This window comes from Apostichopus japonicus, chromosome 21 (assembly GCF_037975245.1).
Source record: "Apostichopus japonicus isolate 1M-3 chromosome 21, ASM3797524v1, whole genome shotgun sequence".
Lineage (NCBI taxonomy): Eukaryota > Metazoa > Echinodermata > Holothuroidea > Aspidochirotida > Stichopodidae > Apostichopus > Apostichopus japonicus.
In genome coordinates, this window is record NC_092581.1 from 9,765,942 (window position 1) to 9,786,556 (window position 20,615).

The window sequence follows — 20,615 nt, forward strand, 5'->3', positions numbered from 1 at the left end:
TCGGGGGGGGCAAGAATGGTCTGTAGGGGCGCTTTCGACACTATCTAAGCGGAGCGCCACCAGAGGTTGGCGCGGAGCGTACAGAAATTTTTTGAGTAAAGTTACTCCCTAGATTGCAGGAAATGACCCTTTCCGGGCCTTGCTAATTTGCAGATAAACGGAGAATAAATAGGTGTCGTCGCCATTTTGTCGGAAAATTATACACCAACAGAATATGACAAATGTCAATAGGTATATGAGAGCGCAATAAAATAGTCAATAATCGCGAATAAGTTAAAAGTAGTGAAAAGCTGAAAAGGGCGCCAGCAGTCCATTTGAGTCCGTCAGGAGGGGGGGTGATCCGCCCCCTGACTGTATATATGGACGCTCCGCCACTAAGTAAGGGGATGTTGGAGAACTGGCTGAAATGAGGCAAGTCATTGGCCTAAGACGAAGTTGTGTTACGCTTACCGGTACTCACACTCACTGCTTCCACTTTTCACGGGGCGTGAAGACGCGGTTGGGGTGACAATGTGGTCTATAGCCAGGGGACGGGCCGAGGGACCAGGGTCCCCCAGCAATTACTAAAATTATTACACCTATATAGTATACGTGTGCATCGGACAGATCGACAAGTATGCATTGAAAAATGGGCAGATGCACGTTTCGGAGCCTTGGTAAATATTGGGGGGGCTTATCATGCATTTGCCCCCTCAACTTTTTCATTGGGGGGGCTGAGCCCCCCCAAGCCCCCCCGGTTCCGCCGCCACTGGTAGCTATGGGGAGGGATTCATGTTGGTGAGGGAGGGGTGGGGGTATTAGGAAGGAGGTTGGTAACCTGTTGGTAGATATGATTGAGGGGAGGGGAATGAACTGGTTTTCAAAGTTTGCAGGATAAATGTGAAGTCAATGCAATTTGTTTCTCATTTCTTGTGTATTGTTTGTACAAGTTATAATTTATGCGCATACTAATTAGCCTTTTATTTACACTTGTTCCATTTACAGCAACAACTGAGGTGTCAAGGATGATATGGATGCACAACAGCCTCTACTTATCACTACAGAAGAGCCCTTGACCAGCATGGAGGCCATCATGACTTTTATATAAACCCTAAATTTGGAAGCCTGTAAAATATTATAATTTATTCTATTAAAATTTAACTAAACGTCAAAAAATCAGTCATATCCCTCACATTCAAACATCAAATTATATTTACTTATAAAAACCATGTCTTGAACTCATCAAGATATTAACATCCTAGAAGATTTTTATCAAAATCATTTCAAATAGGCAAAGTCACTTACAGTATATCTAGACTGACTTAATGACATTTGCATATTTGCATACGTAATTAGCTTAATTATAAAAATTTGGGAAACCTCATTCAATACCTTTCCAACAATGGTTCCTATTGCCAAAAGTAACTGGATATGGAGTAATTAAAATGTGTAAATAATTCCCCAGGGACCTTTGAGACCTTTGTATATATAATGTAGAAAAAGGGTCTTCTAAATAAATGATCAATAAGAGATAAATAGGGTCTTCTAAAAGTGGAAAGTAAAATTACCAGGCTTACTGACTCCATTAGCATTAAACAATGCAGTAGGATCCCAGTAAAACGACTTAAACAAAGCTTGTTTTGGGTGAACGCTTCCAAGATTAATTTCCTTCAGGCTTCATTTGACCTTCTTACAATTCATACAACAGGAGGGCGTTGTGGTCAAGTGGTTAAGGCAGTGGACTTGTGATCTAAGGATTACAGGTTCGAGCCCTGGCCAGATCATTGCGTTGTGTCCTTGGGCAAGGCGCTTTATCTCCATTGCCTCTCTTCACCCAGGTGTATAAATGGGGACCTGCGAGGTAACTTGTAAATATAGTTGCGTGCGCCGGTTTGTGGCTGCACCCTATGGGAAGTCCCCCGGGGGACACGTGGATGTGGTGCACTGTGGTGCCCCAGGAGAGATTGATTGAATTGACCATTCAGTCACTAACGGAAGTAGTTGAACTTTGCAATCTGTCAGTTGGTCACGGGACCACGGGACGAGGGAACTTGCCCCGACTTTTTCCCAGACCTTGAGCTGTCTTTTTTTTCTTTCTTTGTTTCTTTCATTTTTTTTATTATTATAAAATTCGGTCGGTGATTTGGTTGGTTATGCCACATTTATACCGACAACTCTGCAATACTTCTATACTTATTCGTAGTGTCATTACACAAGTTTTTCAGACCGACCACTCATAAACGAAATGACCTTTAGTCCCCAATAAAATAAATAAAAGCTTTAGGGTTCAATTGGTCAACAAAGGGTCATTAAGGTACAAAGTATTTTGTATTTCATCCAAAATGCTCTTCTTGATATGCTGTGTTGACGAGATTTCCAGAAGTTGGTCTCTGTTGACCTCAAATGACCTTTTAGCATCAGGAAGATTGAAATACTTGCATTTGCTGATATAAAAAAAAAACTCTTGGCTATTACACATCGTCGACCATCTATGCACCTCCCGCATAGAGGAAAAATGCAATGATAGTTTAGTTTGGTTTGATGGCAGGCTAATGTATTACTTGTGGGTACACAATGTTAAAATATTAAAGTCGTCCACTTTTGTCAGACTGTATTTATACTATGTCTTTTTTTTTTATGCGTTAGTGTTAGTTTTGTTAAGTATATGAACCCCCCAGAAATTGCATCATACTGTTACTTTTGATATTCCTTGACGTCTAATAGCTGTGCGTTAGACGTACTGTAGCCTGCTGTGACAGTGTCTTGGCCTGTAATTTTCATGAGAATAAAGTTCTGAACAAAGTATAAAGACAAACTCAGTTGTAAGAGTCGTCTCTAGCCAGTTAACCGCTAAGATTCAATGCCTCGCCAAACACACAAAAATGGAGAAAACACCACCATCACCGTACAAATAAACATCACAGAAGTTGTTTCCATGTATGTATGGCAAACGAACCTCAGTGAGAACGAAAAAAGAGAGGCAGGCAAACCTAAAACAGGAAAGAAAGAGATGTATAAATAGTACAGTACGCATGATGTTCAAGGGCAGGGGCGTATCCAGGATTTTCCAATAGGGGGGCGTCAGGCATGAATGATCGCCGTCCTGGGGGATGGGTCTAAGGGGAGGGGTGTACACTTTTTGCTTTCGAAGAAGGGCTGAAATGCAAAATGGTGTCATATGCATGGGCGGCGATCCGTACTTCCGAGTGGGGGGGGGGATATGACCTTGTTGACTATCTAAGCGTAGCGCCACCATGGGTTGGCGCGAAGCGTACAAGAAAATTTTGGGATTAACAAACCCTCTAGATGGCCGGAAACGGCACTTCCCGAGGTTTCCAAGCGGCATATACCCAACTTTAAAATAGGGATGTCATGTCCGAAATATCTCATAATCAGGATCCTAAATACTTTTTTTTAATTTCGGGTGTTATTTTGGGAAAATTGCCCCTGTCAATCTTGTTTCAGGCGCAACGTTAGAATGTTCGAGAGCTCTTTTATATTATTCGATGAAGAAAATGGCCTCATGCAGGCTATTATAGGCCTATACACATGCAATACACAATTACACATAGTTACATTCCTAGGTACCGATTGCTAGGGCATCCAGGTGAAACGTGTATTAAGCATTACCCTGGTTACATGAGATTCTCAGCTGTTCGAGGGAACATGTACGTGTGTAGGCCTTCTATAGGGCCTATATGAATACTATGAGGGTGCATATATGTACTATATCAATACCGTGGGCGCAATAATACATTTTGTTGTTATAGGGCCAATGAAGCCTACAGTCAACTATTTTTGCTTTATAAAGACGCTTTATTTGAAAAGATCGCACTGCGTTTATGGTAGGCGAGAAATGAAGCTAAAAAAGAGCCGTACATTAACGAAGATGCGTAAATGTAGGCATAAAAATATTCTAATCCCTGGCATTTGGTGGGGGGATATGGTGCATTACATCCCCTCCACCCATTTTCATGGGGGGATATATCCCCCCTCCACACAGGATCGCCGCCCATGGCCATATGTGATCCATTTTCGACCTTAATAATAAGCAACATTTCCAGTAAATATGGACACAAAATGCACAATTTAGTATGGCTGGCATGTCACTTAGTGTTTATAGTGATAATACAAACACAATTACCATCTATGTTTCTAAAACTATTATGCCGCCGAACTTCGCCAGAACCTTTTTTTGGCAAACAAAAAATAAAGCATACGGGAGGGGGGGGGGGGGCGGGTTGAGCGATCACCGACATCTCACATAAAGGTCGTCATCAATTTTTTTTTTTTTTTTTGGCTAAACTTTTTTTTTTGTGACGGCCAATAGGGGGCGCGCGCCTGTTGCGCCCCCCTGGATACGCCCCTGCAAGGGTAATTACTAACTGGGATTAGTCTCTTCTGAGGAAACTTAACTTGAAAAAAACCTTAAATCAAAGATAACTGTGGGCTTTAGAGCCAGCAAATCAGTATTGGTCTATATATACTACTTAACCGTAAATCAAGCGAATCAAACTAGGTTCATTCGATAGAATCATAATGTAAAGACGATGTTATTCAATCATGATAACGGTACGTCGGTTCTCTGGTCCACGGAATCGGTTACAATCGATGTTGGATGACGGGCAGTGTTGAGAGCAATCAGCACCCCATCTACCCTTCGGACAAGCTGTGAAAAGAAAGAGAGATAGTGTGTGTTAAGCGAAAATGAAATAATAAATAGTGAATTGTTTGCAAAAATAGGAAAAGAATCGAAAACTTTACTAAATTAACAATTATCCTTATGAAAATTTGTATTTGTTGAAGGAATTTGTTCTTTTATCAATGGTGCATTTGAAATTGAAGCCAGGTCTGCGGGAACCCCCCCCCCCCTCCCCCTCCCCATCTCACACCACAATCCCCGGTTGGAATCAATCTCTTCATCTTCATAGTCTCTTGTTTTTGAGTACCTTCTGCTCCCATCTGTTGAAAGTTTCTGTTTAAATGTACCTACTACTGTCCATCATTTAATCTCAGTTTATTCTAAATAATTGTCAATATATTAGTATGCATGGGAACATATCCCTATGTACACCTTCTTCCCACCCCCACCCCACCTCCACAATGCATTTATCGTAGAATTGATCGTTCTTTTGCTAGCCTGTCTAATCCGTCTGTTGAGCTAAGTGTAATGGCCATTTTCTTTGCTACGTCATAAATGTGAGAGTTGTTTACTTGAGTTAATACACGTAATTTCTTGATCCAATTGACCTGTATACCTTGTATGGATGAGTTTGTCTCATCCTGTGTAATTCTGAAAGTAATTAATGTATAGCCTTGATGCAATTGACAAGGCGCCTACAAAATGCAGAGAATGGCACACTAAACAATTGCCTTCCCTACATATGGTATAATTCTTTTATTGTTGTATATTACAGCTATTATTTTAACACACAAACCTTTTACAAAGTTCACTCTTTCTTTTGTCTAATTTTTTCTTCTTCTTCCAAGGACATAGACAAAGCACATCATAAAATATAATGAATGTCGGTGTACTTTTCATAAAGTACAATAATCTTCGTTCTATACAACAGAGACCTTGACATTACAACACCGAATCCCTCGAGGCTTTATATTTTAAAAGGAAAACTTCGTCTTATCGTTGCCTCTTATTGCTGTCTTATGAAGTCACTCGTTCAAGTAAACACCTTAAAGGGTGTGAAGACTCACGCAAAAAGAAACGTCTAATGCCGGTATTTTAACCTAGTTTCGAATCAGGTGTAACAGAAGTGTTAAACACCGATCCCAGAAAATACACACACAGCTTGCTACCGTCGGTATTTAATTAGACACTAGTGTACAGTCAGTACTTACAGCTGCGGTCAATACCCACATCACAGTATACAAACAATACAGCGATGGACATCTCAGGTCCAGCTAAAGATAACAATTAAGGTGCCACGTTTCATTGCTGTCTGCATTTTGCAGCGACACAAACAAAACGTCACTTGCAAGCAACAGAAAGTTAACTTTTTCAGATGGCCGCACGCGGTTTGGGGCGAGTCTTCAGTGCCTTTAAAGGAGACACAAAACCTAACCATATTCATCGATGTAAGTGATATAGATAACTGTCATACATAACTTGCCCTAATAGCTGAGAGAAATCGTATCCCTTTTAGCAGATATAAAAGGTTTGATGATCCTTTACACAAATGACGCCGAAGACTTGATCAAGTCTAACTCTGAGATCATCCAGCCTCATGTGCTTCAAGTTGTTATGTTCTGCTTTATTCATTATACACTTGTCTATTATCTGTAATGGAAATTGGTTTTCAAACTTCTTAATCTAAAACACTGAGAACTCTGAACATGACCTAATGGTGTCATTGTTTCAATGTCAACATCGTTAACATTCTAACTTGACAATATGAAGGAGAAAAGAAAGAAGAAAAGAAATGAGAAAGGAAAAGATTCTCAGATTCTATAGTGGCTCCAAGTGACATCATATCTTTACAAAATGGCAGCTCGCCAGACAGGACATTCAAACTAGGATATCTCCCAAAAGGAGCAATATTTGACTGAGCTGTTGGGGGAGTTACTCATCACGAAGAACTCTGTCATATTTAGCTAAAGATGGACTTGTGTCCCCCTTTAATGTTGATGAAGTAACAGATATACTATACAGTCTACTTATTTGCACAAATATTAGGTCAAGATTTATCAATATTAAAACAACTTAAGGACAACTAGGGGGCGTTTTGGTCAAGTGGTGATCTAAGGAATATTTGGGAGGGCGTTGTGGTCAAGTGGTTAAGGCAGTGGACTTGTGATCTAAGGATTACAGGTTCGAGCCCTGGCCAGATCATTGCGTTGTGTCCTTGGGCAAGGCGCTTTATCTCCATTGCCTCTCTTCACCCAGGTGTATAAATGGGGACCTGCGAGGTAACTTGTAAATATAGTTGCGTGCGCCGGTTTGTGGCTGCACCCTATGGGAAGTCCCCCGGGGGACACGTGGTTGTGGTGCACTGTGGTGCCCCAGGAGAGATTGATTGAATTGTGCACACTTTGGTGTGTGGGTGTGACAAGTTACCAATGACCAGGGGTTAAGTTGTAAAGTCGTGTGAGGAGGCATTAGCCTCATACAGGACTGTAAACCTTCAACTTTTTTTTTTTATTACAGGTTCGAGCCCTGGCCAGATAATTGGAGCAAAGCACTTTTTCTCCATTGCCTCTCTTCACCCAGGTGTATAAATGGGGACTTGCGAGGTGACTTGTAAATATAGTTGCGTGCGCCGGTTTGTGGTTGCACCCTATGGGAAGTCCCCCAGGGGGACACGTGGCTGTGGTGCACTGTGATGCCCAGGAGAGATTGTTTGTTGAAATTGTTTGTGACAAGTTACCAATGAGCAGGGTTAAGTACAGCGCGGCGAGACTTTAATGTAAGTTGCGCTATGTAAGAACTGTTCATTATTATTATTACGGGTATTCTCTGTATATTACTGCTATTTCTATTAACACACAGAAACACGTAGACAAATATTATACCAAGCACAGCACATCATACAATATTTTCGGTTTTCGATGCCTTTTCAATGCACCTTTGCCCCCCCCCCCCCCCTCTCTCCACAATGCATTTGATCTTGAGCATCGAAAGGAAACTTTTTCTGTACTTGTGTAGTAAATAATCTACCAATAATGACGGGCTAAAAGTTTGCCTCATTCCCAGATATCGAGTGAATGAAAAATTCCCATCCTCAGTTATGAAGCAAAACATTGATAGGAACGTTGACAGAGACACATACATTACGACGTACTGGTGCTAGACACGGTGAAATATACGTAGCTCAGCAGTTAACCAAGTGTACATTGATGTACGGAGAGGGGACAACATCTGTCCACGCATTTCAATATTTAAACAACATGTTTGTAAGGCACAAGCGATACAGCGATAAAATTATAGACTACTTCAGACCTGAAGTAACTTCAGTTATCTACTGCCTTTAGCAATACTGACAATCGAAATTGTCTCTTATGAAAAATCTGGTGTGACGTATATCCAGAGTATCAACGTGGATGAACTTTAACAAAATTGTTGTGTTTTCTTTACATATATACACGGACCAACTCAATCCAAGACAAGCAAACCTAATTTAGGACTATGAAGTTGAACACTTCAGCGGTTCAACGAAGTATAGAGATTCCGTGCGTCCGCACCTGGTTAAAACAAGCATACAGTCTACAGTTGCAGCGACTAATCATAATTAGGAACATACCTCGATCGCACTTGTTACCATGCCAACCCGGGGCGCACTTGCACCCATACAAATCAGCATAGCAGAGTAGGAAGCCTTTGCATCGTGTGTTTCCACCTTCCAGGTCACCGCATCGCAAGGTACCTTCATCGGAACTAATTTCTTCTTGGCCTAGGATGCCAGTGTAAAGTGGACTTGCTTCAAGTTCTTACAGGATAGAAGAAAAAGAAAACCCACACATAAACAAAACCACTACAAAAAGCATATCAACAATTCACGTACCATAACCTCAGCAATACTCCCTTAATTAAATGGAAGTTTTCTCAGGTGATTCTTTTAAATTGACGACGTCTGTTGACTTGCAATTCCTTGATCAAGTGCTCAGTCAGAATACAAAACAAGTCACCCACGCACACACGCAAAACAACAACAAAAGGAAGAAGAAGACGAACAAGCGAACAATCCTTATCAGAGGTTAGGTTCACTTTGAATTCGTATTGTATCTGTTCAATCACATACCTAGTCTGCGAAACTGAAACTTCTGATTTCTCACCAAGATATGAAGTTTCCAATCATATAGCCTATCAGATATTAGTTTGGTCAAATTGGTGATCAAAGACAAAACGACGCAATAACTATATATGCAGTTCTTTGGTAATATAAACATTTTTTTTTCGGTTAAGTAAAAGGCCCTTCACACCTATGTCACAAACGAATCCGCCAAATGGAGGCGGACAGGTGCACTGATCTGATCCATCTTTGCCTACTCCTCCATTCAAGCAAGGGAACCTACTACGAGATGAGCATGTTCCACTTCCATCTAGGTACATGTCAGGTGGGCAACCTACAACAAGATACAGAAATAAACACATCAGTTCAATAGACACAACCATTTGAGGAAATCCTCAGTGGTGCGTATCCATTTTTGGCAGTAACAAAATTAAACGAAATTATTACTCACCAGTTCGTTTAGCACAGCCCAAAAAAATAAAATAAATAAACTCCTGTCCACTGAGCGGTATCGGTGGGAAATAACTTATTAGAAAATACAGGATACATCCATAATTAAAAGTATGTTAAGAACCTTTACAAAATACGAAAAGTTTATGTAACGGAATAATGGAATGCGGTTTCAATAAAATAAATCGATAGCGGTCGGATAGCAACGTTTCCCATATTGATGAGAATTTATCCGATCGAAGGAAATAATAAGGTGATTAATGTAGGCGATTAACCTAATTGGTAGCTCGTCGTGTTGAACAGTCGAAGTCGAAATTCGAAGTGGTGTAAGTTCAAACTAACGACACTAAAAGGGTAATTGAGGGCGCTATTTGTTGACGGAAGCAGTAGCGGTGTCAAGTTACGTCGCTAAACATGCTTCTTAAAGAAGAAAGATGAGGGGATACGGGTGTAGAGAGGATGGTAAAGGGTGACATGGAATGGGACCGAAGTATTTGGTGAGGAAGGGAATTTTCGCCGCTTTGACTTTCATCGATGTTAACGTCTTCTGTTCCATGATTGGTTCAACATTACCTACTTCGGAACATCATTAATATTCATCTAATCTATCAATGAATGACCGAATCATGAATGAGGAATAAAACAAACGGGGCCCTAATATTTGGTTATGTTTTTCTTTGTCTGAAAGTACGCACTCTTAAACTAGACGTCTGAAAATGGACCGAAAAAATTCTAAAGGCCTGCACAGATTTCATATGTGTTAATATTCCGGTTATTGAATTATATTTTTGCTTGGAGATTAGAGGCTACTCAATTTGGAACGCCTCTTGAACAGAAACTGTAACTTTCAACGTTTAACAGACTGGTAATGGTTTAACTATATATCTCATAACGCAAACATTACTTGAGAATGAAAAAAAAAATTGGTTTTACAATTCGATAATTTGCTGAGATAATGTCGCTCTTTAGCAGTTACCAGATTCAAATGGGAGATGTAGGGTAAACAATCAAATAACTTTAAAATATCTTTATTGACAATCGGTGGAGAATATTGTCAAACGCATTTCTGCAACTGGAAAAGCGTGACGAAGTATGCGACTATATCAGGATTCGCAATCATTTCAAATTCTGAAGAACAAAAAACGTTTTCTTTTATTAGGTAGAATTTTTAGATTGATAATTTTATTCCAAAAGGGTACAAAGCAGACCAGCAAATCGGGTGCCGTTCATCAAACTAACACATTTACTTTTATATATTTTGCGTTCATTAAAAGTTACTTACTTGCGACGATAACTTCGATTTGGACGAACCAACCTCTACTCCCTCTTTTACCGCGTCTGATGGTATAAATACCCGCAGCGCCCTCTATTTTGCTCAGCTGCAACTTAGGACCGGAATAGATGTTTCTTCTTTTGCCTTTGCACCACTGAATCTGCCAACATCCGGGACTCCACACCACTCCAAATGGATCGTGAGGAGCCAGGTCGGTTTCCGACGGGTCACCAGAGGCAGGATAGAGAGTGACAGTGAACACCCCACGAGTGTCAAGAATCTCTGTAATTAAACAATAGGTTGTTATGTATTTATATATCCATCCATCAATCCATTTATCTATCCGTCATGCATGCGTCCATTCATCCACCCATCTTTCTATCTATCAATCTATCCATGCATCTATATATATATATATATATATATATATATATATATAGCCTATATATATAGCCTATATATATATATATACATATATATAGGCTATATATATATATATATATATATATATATATATATATATATATATATATATATATATATATATATATATATATATCGCGCACGGTAAAATATGCGGTATTTTGTGGTTGAAGTTGGCATTATAGGCAGTATATACGTACGAACAGAGGGAGGCTCACTGTCCGTGAGTATCGCTTCACTTTCCCACTGACATTAATGTACCTGTTGTCAAAAATCTAAACCCGGTGGCGGAGGGTTGTGGGGTAGAGAGTTGAGGGTTCATAGAAGGTTGTCATCTTTCCATAGATTTGACAAGTGAATACTCTAAAATGTATAAATCACATTCCATAGATAACTCGATAAACTCGGTGAAAGGACCGCTTAACACTCAAGAGTTGTATAGACTTACTTGAATTTCTTTTTACAAATGTACGAGCTGTGGTGGCTGAATCCAACGTTGCTTCATACACGCCGTAGCGAAGTCCCTTGTACCTTTTTGGCTGGGCGACGGTCAGGGCGCATCCCCAGAAGTAGTTATCAACGTTTATCTGCGATATCTTCACGCTATCGCTCTGAAGTCCCGTATCTTTAGTTATTTCCAAGTCCAACTCTCCACCAATTGATGCTGGGTTAGACGTGTCAACAGCATAAACATTAAGTGCAGTTTGCCCAAGTTGGGGGCAGTTATTGGCCAAAAGTAGACCATTATTAGTTCTCACGACGTTACTTCCATGTGTAAACGATACTGTATTAAAGAAGAAACGTCACCAAATCAATCGATTTGATATGTGTTCTGAATCGATATAAATATCGATATGCAAGTACATCTGAAAAATATGTCTGTAACAAAATATCTCACAACATTTGTGGTGCCAAAATAAAATCTCAAGCTTATCATATTCAGTTAATGTACTGGGAGGGGGGGTTGTTGGGGGAGGGCGAAGGGTGGTTATCTTTGGTGAGAAAAATCGGAGGCAGCCCATTATACAATATACATTATAAACACTTGGCATGCCCAGAAAAAAATGTACGAAAGAATTTGCGACTTGAAATATTCGCTATACATGGAAGATTTAATTTTATTATATTTTACCTCTCGTAGAGTTAAGGAATGATGATATTTAAATCATTAAGTGACAAAAAGAGGGATTGCTTCTTACCCCAGCAGAAGGCTGTCAGCAGGACTAACAGTGGAAGGTTCCCGATATGCTTCTCCATTCTAACAAGGCTGCGAAGTAACTAATTGTAAATTACAATTGAGAAATAAACGGGTCTTTATACCGACGACTAATCCAATTTTGTTTGCATCATTGACTTTGAAAGGGAAATTATTGACCTATAAATATTCAATATATATCATCTGATGAAATAAGTGAAAGGGTTACAAGGCTATGCACGTATTGCTCTCTACGCATATTATCTGCTTCTTAAACATTTTGAATAGATTCGAATTGAAGCACAAAAGGAACAATTCTTTTTTACAACGCCTTAGCCGTTTTGGTCTACTGACCGAACGAGTCCCAGACTTGCACAGATTTTGTGAGAATCTCCCAGGATTTATGCATCAACCTGCAATTTGTTTAAACTATTCTGAAAAAAAAGTATGTCCTTGGAAGTATTGTTACTCTACAAATCCGTTATATTTTATTTCTTGGAGTCGGGGTGTGCATGATTGTAACATAACATAACATAACAATTAATATTTATATAGCGCTATTCCATCTAGATCATAGCGCTTGTGACACAGACACAACTTAGCATGGAAATAGGTGAGTCTTAAGATTACTACGAAATTGAGAGATATTGTCAGTTTCTCTGATAGTACGAGGGAGATTGTTCCATGACTGTGGACCGGCTACACTGAACGATTTCTGACCCAAGACCTTGTTCGTTCTAGGAACATTCAAGCGGGTTATGTCATGAGTAGAGCGGAGAGTTCTTTGGGGAGTATTACTATTACTTGGCGAGTAGAGGAAAGTATGATGAAGAATGTTGGTGAGGAAATTGTCGAAAATTCAGACACAGTTAATTTATTGGTGTACAAATATTAAAACCTCTTATTATGGCTATTATAAAACTTGGTTGAAGGAAATGAAAAATACCAGATATTTCCGATATCAGGTATATCGAAACCGAACACTGCACACATAGGCGTAGGTCCCGTAGGAGGCGGGGCTGCAGCCCCACACCCCGCCCCGCAACCCATTTTTTTCGGGCACCTACTGAGAGAAAAATAAATAGCAATGAATAGCTTAAAAATTATCTCATTGGTAATTAAAATAAAGTTCTAAGATTGGCCGACATTACTACTGTAAAAGAGAGTTTGACATAAATGGATCTGTATGCTTTTTTCTCCATCTACATAAGACATTTGGTTGTTTACATTAGCATCCGGCGGTATACTGTGCTACTTTCACGGACCGTGCGGTACACGATGCCATGCAATGTAATGACCGATGCTTGCTTATATGATATTGGCATCGATATGTTGAACGCGCGCGCTTCGCGCGCGAAAAATGTTGGTTTTTTTTCGGGCAAGTCGTTACAGCCCCAAATCCTTTCGTCTGAAATTCTATTGGCTCTATATATCAACATATAGGTTTGCTCAAAACAATTAGGTTTACGATATACAAAGTGTTGAAACCTTAGCAATCCTTACTTTTAGCGTCGTTTTCCTAAATGCCAGTGTTTACTGCATTTGTCAATCTGCAGTAATTTTCGGTATCTATGGATACTATGTCTCTCCTGCATCGGAACCCTAGATCCACCAATAAACTGCATGCTGAATATGCATTGAAATTAAGATATATAAACAACTTTTCCCTAAAGAGGTGTAAAATGCTGTTAAAGCTTTTAAAAGCTGTTTTGGAATTGAATCTATATAGATTATAATATGCAAGCATGTATGGATAATGATATATGAATGCATTTATATTCGCATCATCATTTGTGGCATTATCGAAATCGTACTGATGATCGAGTTACTGAAATCATTTGAGTCATATTGCTTTTTTCTGGACATTGTAGGTTGGGTAAGTAACATTTATGAAAATCGTAATGAGTTGGAAAATCAAGAACAGTGAAAAAACTTTCAGCCTCCACCGGGATTCGAACCACAGGCCTTCCGGATCCATTTTCATCGTCATTCTCTCTCTTTCTGTTTCTCTTATCTTTTTACTGGTTATTTGTCTACTGATAAGAAAAAAACTGACCACTAGTTCAGAACTTAATGAAACGAACGATTACGCTTTAGTGCGCAGTTGAGGGCGTGTGATTTCAGAAGAATAACTTTATGGGAATGACTGAAAACATCGCAGCTTAGTTCATAGTCATGGGTGGGGCCGGTGAGGCGTTAATACGGTTTGTTAATAAAAGAGAATCATTCTAAATTGGAAAAGAAGACAAACGGAGGTGGAGGGGGGGGGGGTATATACATATCCACACACGGAAATGTGTATATATATAATATAATATAATATAGTCAATGCGGAGTCTTATTGGTAACTTATTGTAGTTGTATATGTAGGAGTGAGGGGTTAACCTGTTCGCCCAATCGACGATTCGAGCAGCCGTGTTTTGGATCCTTTGCAATTTCGATAGTTTGGATGTAGCTACACTAAATAGAAGAGAATTGCCATAATCCAGCCTACTCGAGATTACAGCATGAATAAGTTTCTCAGCCGCAGGCCTATCGAGATAGTTCCTTTGTTGCCCTACCCGCCTAATATGAAACATTGTCGACTTACATATGTGGTTAACTTGCTGATCCATAGCAAGGTGAGCGTCCATTTACACACCTAGATTGCGAACTACCGGAACAGAGTTTATTGTTGCCAATTCTAAAGAAAGTTGATTTTATCCCAATACATTATTAGACCTATACTGTGGTAAACAATTACCTTAGATTACGAAAATAATTACAATTTTATGGGCTAAGATCGATAATTCTTAGTCCTATACATATTATTTCTACTATGTCAGATCACCATTGGTGACAGAATCAATAGATGGAACTCTCTCGATTTTGACGATTTCCAAATTGGCCTGAACCAACGATATTTTGAAAGGCACATGAATGTTGAGCGCTTTCTGCTTGCCAGTTCTGTGGCATATTTTGTTTACATTCGATCGCACTGGTCTGCTGGTCGTGTCCACAGAGGAATATGAATATTACAGATGCTACGGTGGCCATCTTGGAATCGTTACGTTGTACCTCAACATTTCGGGCAGTTCATCTCATAATGTTGATGCTTTATTTACAAATTCATCATTTTATCTCAAAATTTCGACATGTAAGTATCTCCGAATTTGTACGTATTTTCCCAAAATGTTCACTTTTAATCACAACATTCCGATCTTTATATCGAACTTTCTACGTGTAATTCTCTATATTATGTAACCGTTTACATTTCATATCGAAATGTTACTGTTAATCGTAGCTTCGAGACCTTTTATGTCGAAATGTGGAGCTCTCAACACGAATATTTGCCTTTTTTGTCTCAATGTTATCTGTATCTCTAATTTTTGAAGTTCTCTCCCTAAATCTTCAGTATTTTATTCACGAATTTTATTAATTAAATATCGACATAAAAATGTCGAAGTACTTTATCCAAGTTGATTTTCCAAAGCGCGCAGGGCACTGTATCTAAAGCTTAGAGTTGTCGTTATGGGAAATTCGACCGGTTTTTTTTCGGACAAAATATATCCCCTCCTCCCTACCTCTCTCGGAGCCATTGAGCGTTAATGAAGCCTCCGTACAGTCTTCAAATTTTAAAAGGAATATTCTCGGGTGCTTACAAAATGTTGGATATTTATCATGGGTATGTGTGTGTTGCCCTCTGTAAATACGATATGTCATGAAGGGAATCTTGAATGAAATTCATATATTGTACCTTAATGGCCCTATGTTGAGTAGTTGAACCTTGCTGTTATTATCGGAAGTTATTGGTCATTCGGATCAGACTTTGCCACCTTTTAGTTTTAATTAAAAAGGAGTGCAATGGCATCATTGGGGACTTTAATCTGTCACATATTGATTACGCATATATTGATTAGTAGATTGATTGGTAGTTCTTCCATATTCTACAGATCTCTGTAAAATTAATCCCTTAAAAGTTATCACCTCTGTGCCCCATAGACAATGGATTTTCCCCTGCTCAACCCCCTATTTTCCTAGGACCGTGCGCAAGAAATCAAACGGAAGGGTCAAGAGCCCATTATCATCTGTTACTTACTTATCATTTAGAATTAGCAGACAAAAAGGGAAAACACAGATTTGTGGAAAATCACAGCTCCATAGCAATGTGTACAATCACACACCCCGACATCATAACAAAAATGAAACGGATTTGTGGAGTATTGAACACTTCCAACAAAAAGGTTTTTTTCATAGGTCTTGAATAGTGTTAACACTGTGTAAGAGTAAGTGGGCCTGACATTTCGATCCTAGCAGGATCTTCTTCAGAGGCTGAACGACAAGTAACAGACACAAAATACAAGCACAGAATACAGATAGCAGGGTGTACACAAAAGAGATTGATGTAAGAGGATTATTAGACAAAGGATGGAGAGAAGAAAGGAAAGAAAGCAACATGAGAAGAGGCGAGGTAGGAGAGAAACTGACAGGCGCGTAGCCAAGGGGGGGGCGAAGGGGGCAGCCACTCCCCCCCTTGAGCATATTTTTTTAATTTTTTTTTAATGTTTTTATGATATCGCTAGTATTTTCAAAAGAGAAAATGCTAAGATGCAACTTACAAGGCCTGGGAAGTGCCATTTCCAGCGATCTGGGAGGCATTTTCAGCCAAAATTTTCTTGTACGCTTCGCGCCAATATAGTGGCGCTATACGCTTAGATAGTTTGCAATGCCGAATCTACAGTTTCGCCCCTCCCTTGGCAAAGTCCTGGCTACGCGCCTGTAAACTGCAGCAGGACAAAGACAGAAGAGTGTGGAGAAAAGAGGTGGAAGCCAGTTAGGAGAAGAGGGGTGACAGAGGGATAACAAGGGGAGATGGAGGGGAGGGGGAGGGGAACGGAAGAAAGGTTAGTCATGTCCTTCCTGAATGTTGAGTCCATGAGGTTGAATGGTGTGCAGGCGTTGTATCCACAGTCTCTCTGTGCTGACTGCTGAGTCGTACTAGGTCAGGAGTTTCGCAGGGGCCCAGCCTTCAAAAGGGGAGAAGGTATATTGATAATTTGATATAGGTATCCACTATACCTTGATTGTTCTTGTTTCAGAGAGCAATAATCATACGCAATATCACAATAATATTATGCTACAGGTTATTATGTAATATCGCTCATGTATATGGTGTCATGGTTACTAAAGAGTGCTGTTGAATCATTAGTTTATTTCAAAGGACAACAATCTTCATATGTATTGATGGTAGATGTCTGATATATCCTATCGGAGAATGATATTAGCCATGTGCATTGTACATTATGATGAATAAGACACTGCTGCTGTATCACTTCAAACTGTTGGTAATATGGTAGGGGCATCCTTCAATGGAGGGGGTGTAGGGTATATGGATGTGAATCATATTAGTATTACCTACTGTATGCATTCTTGGTAGATGCCAAGGCCTTATCCAGATTAGCCTATTGTTAATAGTTACTATACCTATGATACTGGGTAGATAGAAGTCACTATGTATAAAGTAATCCTAAGAATAGCTAAGCCTATATAATCCTAAGTAATACTAAGTATATGCAGTATTCTATGTATGTAATGTGTACACTAAGGAATGTCATCTGTCTCTGTGACAGATGAGAAGATGAGAGTAGTAGATCAGTATAGCATACACTACCAGGGTATGCAGTTGTGTATTCACGGAGTTGCTCCTTTTTAGCAACTAATTGCTAATATGGCAGTCTTGGCAGATACGCATTGTAAAGGGGAAGGACTGTCACCAACCTCCTTCATCCATCGGGGTGAGTCGTTCAGTCGTTTATTTATACCTAAAGTCGGTGAAGACTTCTACCATTCCTACGGGCCCTTGCAGGACTCCCCGGTTTAGCCCTACTTAAATCAGAGAAATTTATGATTTGAAATTTATGATTTGACCTTCACCTTTGAAATCATGTGCAAGTTAATGTTATATTAAGCTACGTTTATGTTGGTCATCATTGCACACATCTTGATGTAATTAAAGAGAATCTTCGTCGGTGATTTGATAGGAATTTTAATCAGGTTGCATGTATGTAACATGCTAGTTTTCTGTACGGCAAGAACTTGTTCTTGTCAGATTAGGCCAGAGATGGTACCTACACCTCACGTTAGTTGTGAACATTTGCAGAATAGAAAAGAACGAGTAGCTTCCTAAATTTACCTTTGTTGGCCTATATATTTATATATATATATATATATATATATATATATATATATATATATATATATATATATATATATATACATCAAGTCTGTTCAAAGTATCTCTTTCGAGATCCGGCTTTAGGAATCACAAATGATTTTCGAGTTGGTTAGCATCATGTTTGATCTCTAGAGTAAGACAAAATATTTCACCAAAACCAAAACTAGTATATTGTTCGATACAGGTGACAAACGCCTACAGTGGAATTATGACCTTCCTTAACAGTTTCGAACCTCTTGACATACAATCAGCGTCCATGGCTTAGTTGGTTAGGGTGTCCGCGTACAAAGCGGGAGGCCCGGGTTCGAATCCCAGTGGGGATGGAAGTTTTTTCACTGTTCTTGATTTTCCAACTCATTACGATTTTCATATATATATATATATATATATATATATATATGCGTGTGTGTGTATATCGTATCGTATTGTAACGTATCGAAACGTATCGTAACATATCGAAACGTATCTCCCTTCCATTCCCCCACCCCATTGATGCCTCCACCTTTCTGTCACTGGTACAGCTCCGTGGATAAATAAGGGAAACGGTTAGAGATAAAGAGGCAACCCGTGAAAAATGGGATTGAACAATCGTGTGTTCTTTTTACAGGAATAGTGCAAAGAGGGACCACTGTGACAGAAATGTCCCGATCCCATTCTGGTTCTTTGTGGTGCACATATCACCGTAAATATTGTTCTGCCACTTTCTGATACATGGAGAGTTATCACCATATACTTCAACTGTTAGTAACATTCAAATCACTGAAAGGGGAACGTGAGTAGGAACAGGCAGCTGTTATCGAGATCACGGTGGTTGCCTGGTAAGGAAGAATTAATCAATAGGCCCGTAAGGCTGTGGAATGTGAGCTAGTTATAATTATTTTGGGGTTTTTTTTGGGGGGGAGGGGGGGTTGTAAAAGGATTCTTCAAGCTGCGAAAGTAAATTCAACTACTAAGATATACTAGTTCCGCGACTGGGGACAACAGGATTTTTACGATACACACACTTAGAGCAAGACGATAATATGAATTTACTATAAATGCACACATCTCGAACGAGCAAGAGATCGAAGGCGTGCTTTGATGGCGCTATGATCTTATTAGTTTGTCAATCAGAGCTTGTTTTCAATTTACAGTCAGGAAGGATTGATGACGCCGAAAAGGTTCCTCGCTCTTTATCCGTCCTTAAAAGTGACTAACTTACCCGAACTAACAGGAGCATATCAACACATAGCTCTCCTTTTCCAAACCTACAGGATTTTTTAACCATCAAAAACTGTTCTGCATTGAAAGACTCCTGACAGGAACTTCACATGCGCAAATGCTATTTCCGAAATAGCTTATGAATCCTTAATAACTTGAAATTAATTTTTTGTAATTTTTAGGTCAGTTTTGGGCGGACTGGACTCTTACGCTCATCCCGACTCTTACACTGAGCCCCTCCCCCCCCCGCCCCCCCTTTCCGTTTCATTTAGTCGAACGGTCCCACAAAAACTGAATAGAACCTTACTGTATTTGAAAGAATCAAGCAACTCTGATTGGCTTGTTACCATACAATTGACACAACAATTAATGTCAAGGGTTGATTGATATTTCAGTTTCTACGGGGTATCCAACTAATCTATAACCATCTGGGGCGTTAGCTATATCTAATGCAGAGCAAAGAAAAACAGGCGCTGGTTACGCTTTGCGCAAGTATGAATTCACGTTGCCGTTACTTTCATGTAAGAGAGTTTTGGTTGCAAAATATACTGTTACTGTTGTTACTCAAACCACATTTCACAAGTTATACGTTTAATGGGACATTATACACTGTTAGGCTTGAGAGTTGCACACCTGCAAGTTACGAAACGTTTTCATAGATCACTAAACAACATGATTGGACGTAACCATCCCATGTGTTGATGTTAAGAAGTGATTTTAGTATATGAGTAGCTGATATCAATATGCAGCTTTGTCGTACAAAACAATTACACGAACATTTGTGTACAGTATTACCATTAACGTGACTTAAGGCCCGCATATCCTACGTAATAACATTAGGCATATGTTATATAGTATAGGCCGAGTTAGGTTTTAGGTTAAATAAACGGGTAACCTCGGGACCGTCCGAACCGCGATGACGGGTACCCGGTTCCGATTTTTGGAACCGGTGCCCTCACTAAATCGCCAACCTCCTCTCTCCTCCTATAAATTTAAAAGTACGTTCACAAAATGGATCACTGTGAAGCTGTATGAATGATATAACTTCCTGTACAATTTCGACAAATTGCCACAACGACGTCAGTAAAGGGCAATTACCCATAAGACATAATTACCGGGCTTCGGCGTACTTGCCTGCAA

The 20,615-nt window shown here is 39.6% G+C and overlaps 1 protein-coding gene across 1 annotated transcript; it reads right to left on the reverse strand.

Annotated features, from left to right (window-relative positions):
- Positions 1 to 883: 883 nt before the first annotated feature.
- On the reverse strand, positions 884 to 12,166 carry LOC139963079 (uncharacterized). The gene is made up of 6 exons (XM_071963582.1): positions 12,066 to 12,166; positions 11,315 to 11,650; positions 10,453 to 10,725; positions 8,911 to 9,054; positions 8,232 to 8,417; positions 884 to 4,648 (listed from the first exon to the last, which is right to left on the reverse strand). The coding sequence occupies exons 1-6, from the start codon at positions 12,121 to 12,123 to the stop codon at positions 4,533 to 4,535; spliced, it is 1,113 nt and encodes a 370-aa protein (XP_071819683.1). The 5' UTR covers positions 12,124 to 12,166; the 3' UTR covers positions 884 to 4,532.
- Positions 12,167 to 20,615: the final 8,449 nt, after the last annotated feature.

Excerpts from the sequence above, each read along its gene's own strand:
- LOC139963079 (XM_071963582.1), bottom strand. The coding sequence starts at position 12,123 with ATGGAGAAGCATATCGGGAACCTTCCACTGTTAGTCCTGCTGACAGCC. Across the intron at positions 10,726-11,314 it reads ATTTGTAAAAAGAAATTCAA|AGATTCTTGACACTCGTGGG; the intron begins GTAAGTCTATAC and ends GTTTAATTACAG. Across the intron at positions 8,418-8,910 it reads CGGATTCGTTTGTGACATAG|AACTTGAAGCAAGTCCACTT; the intron begins GTGTGAAGGGCC and ends CTATCCTGTAAG.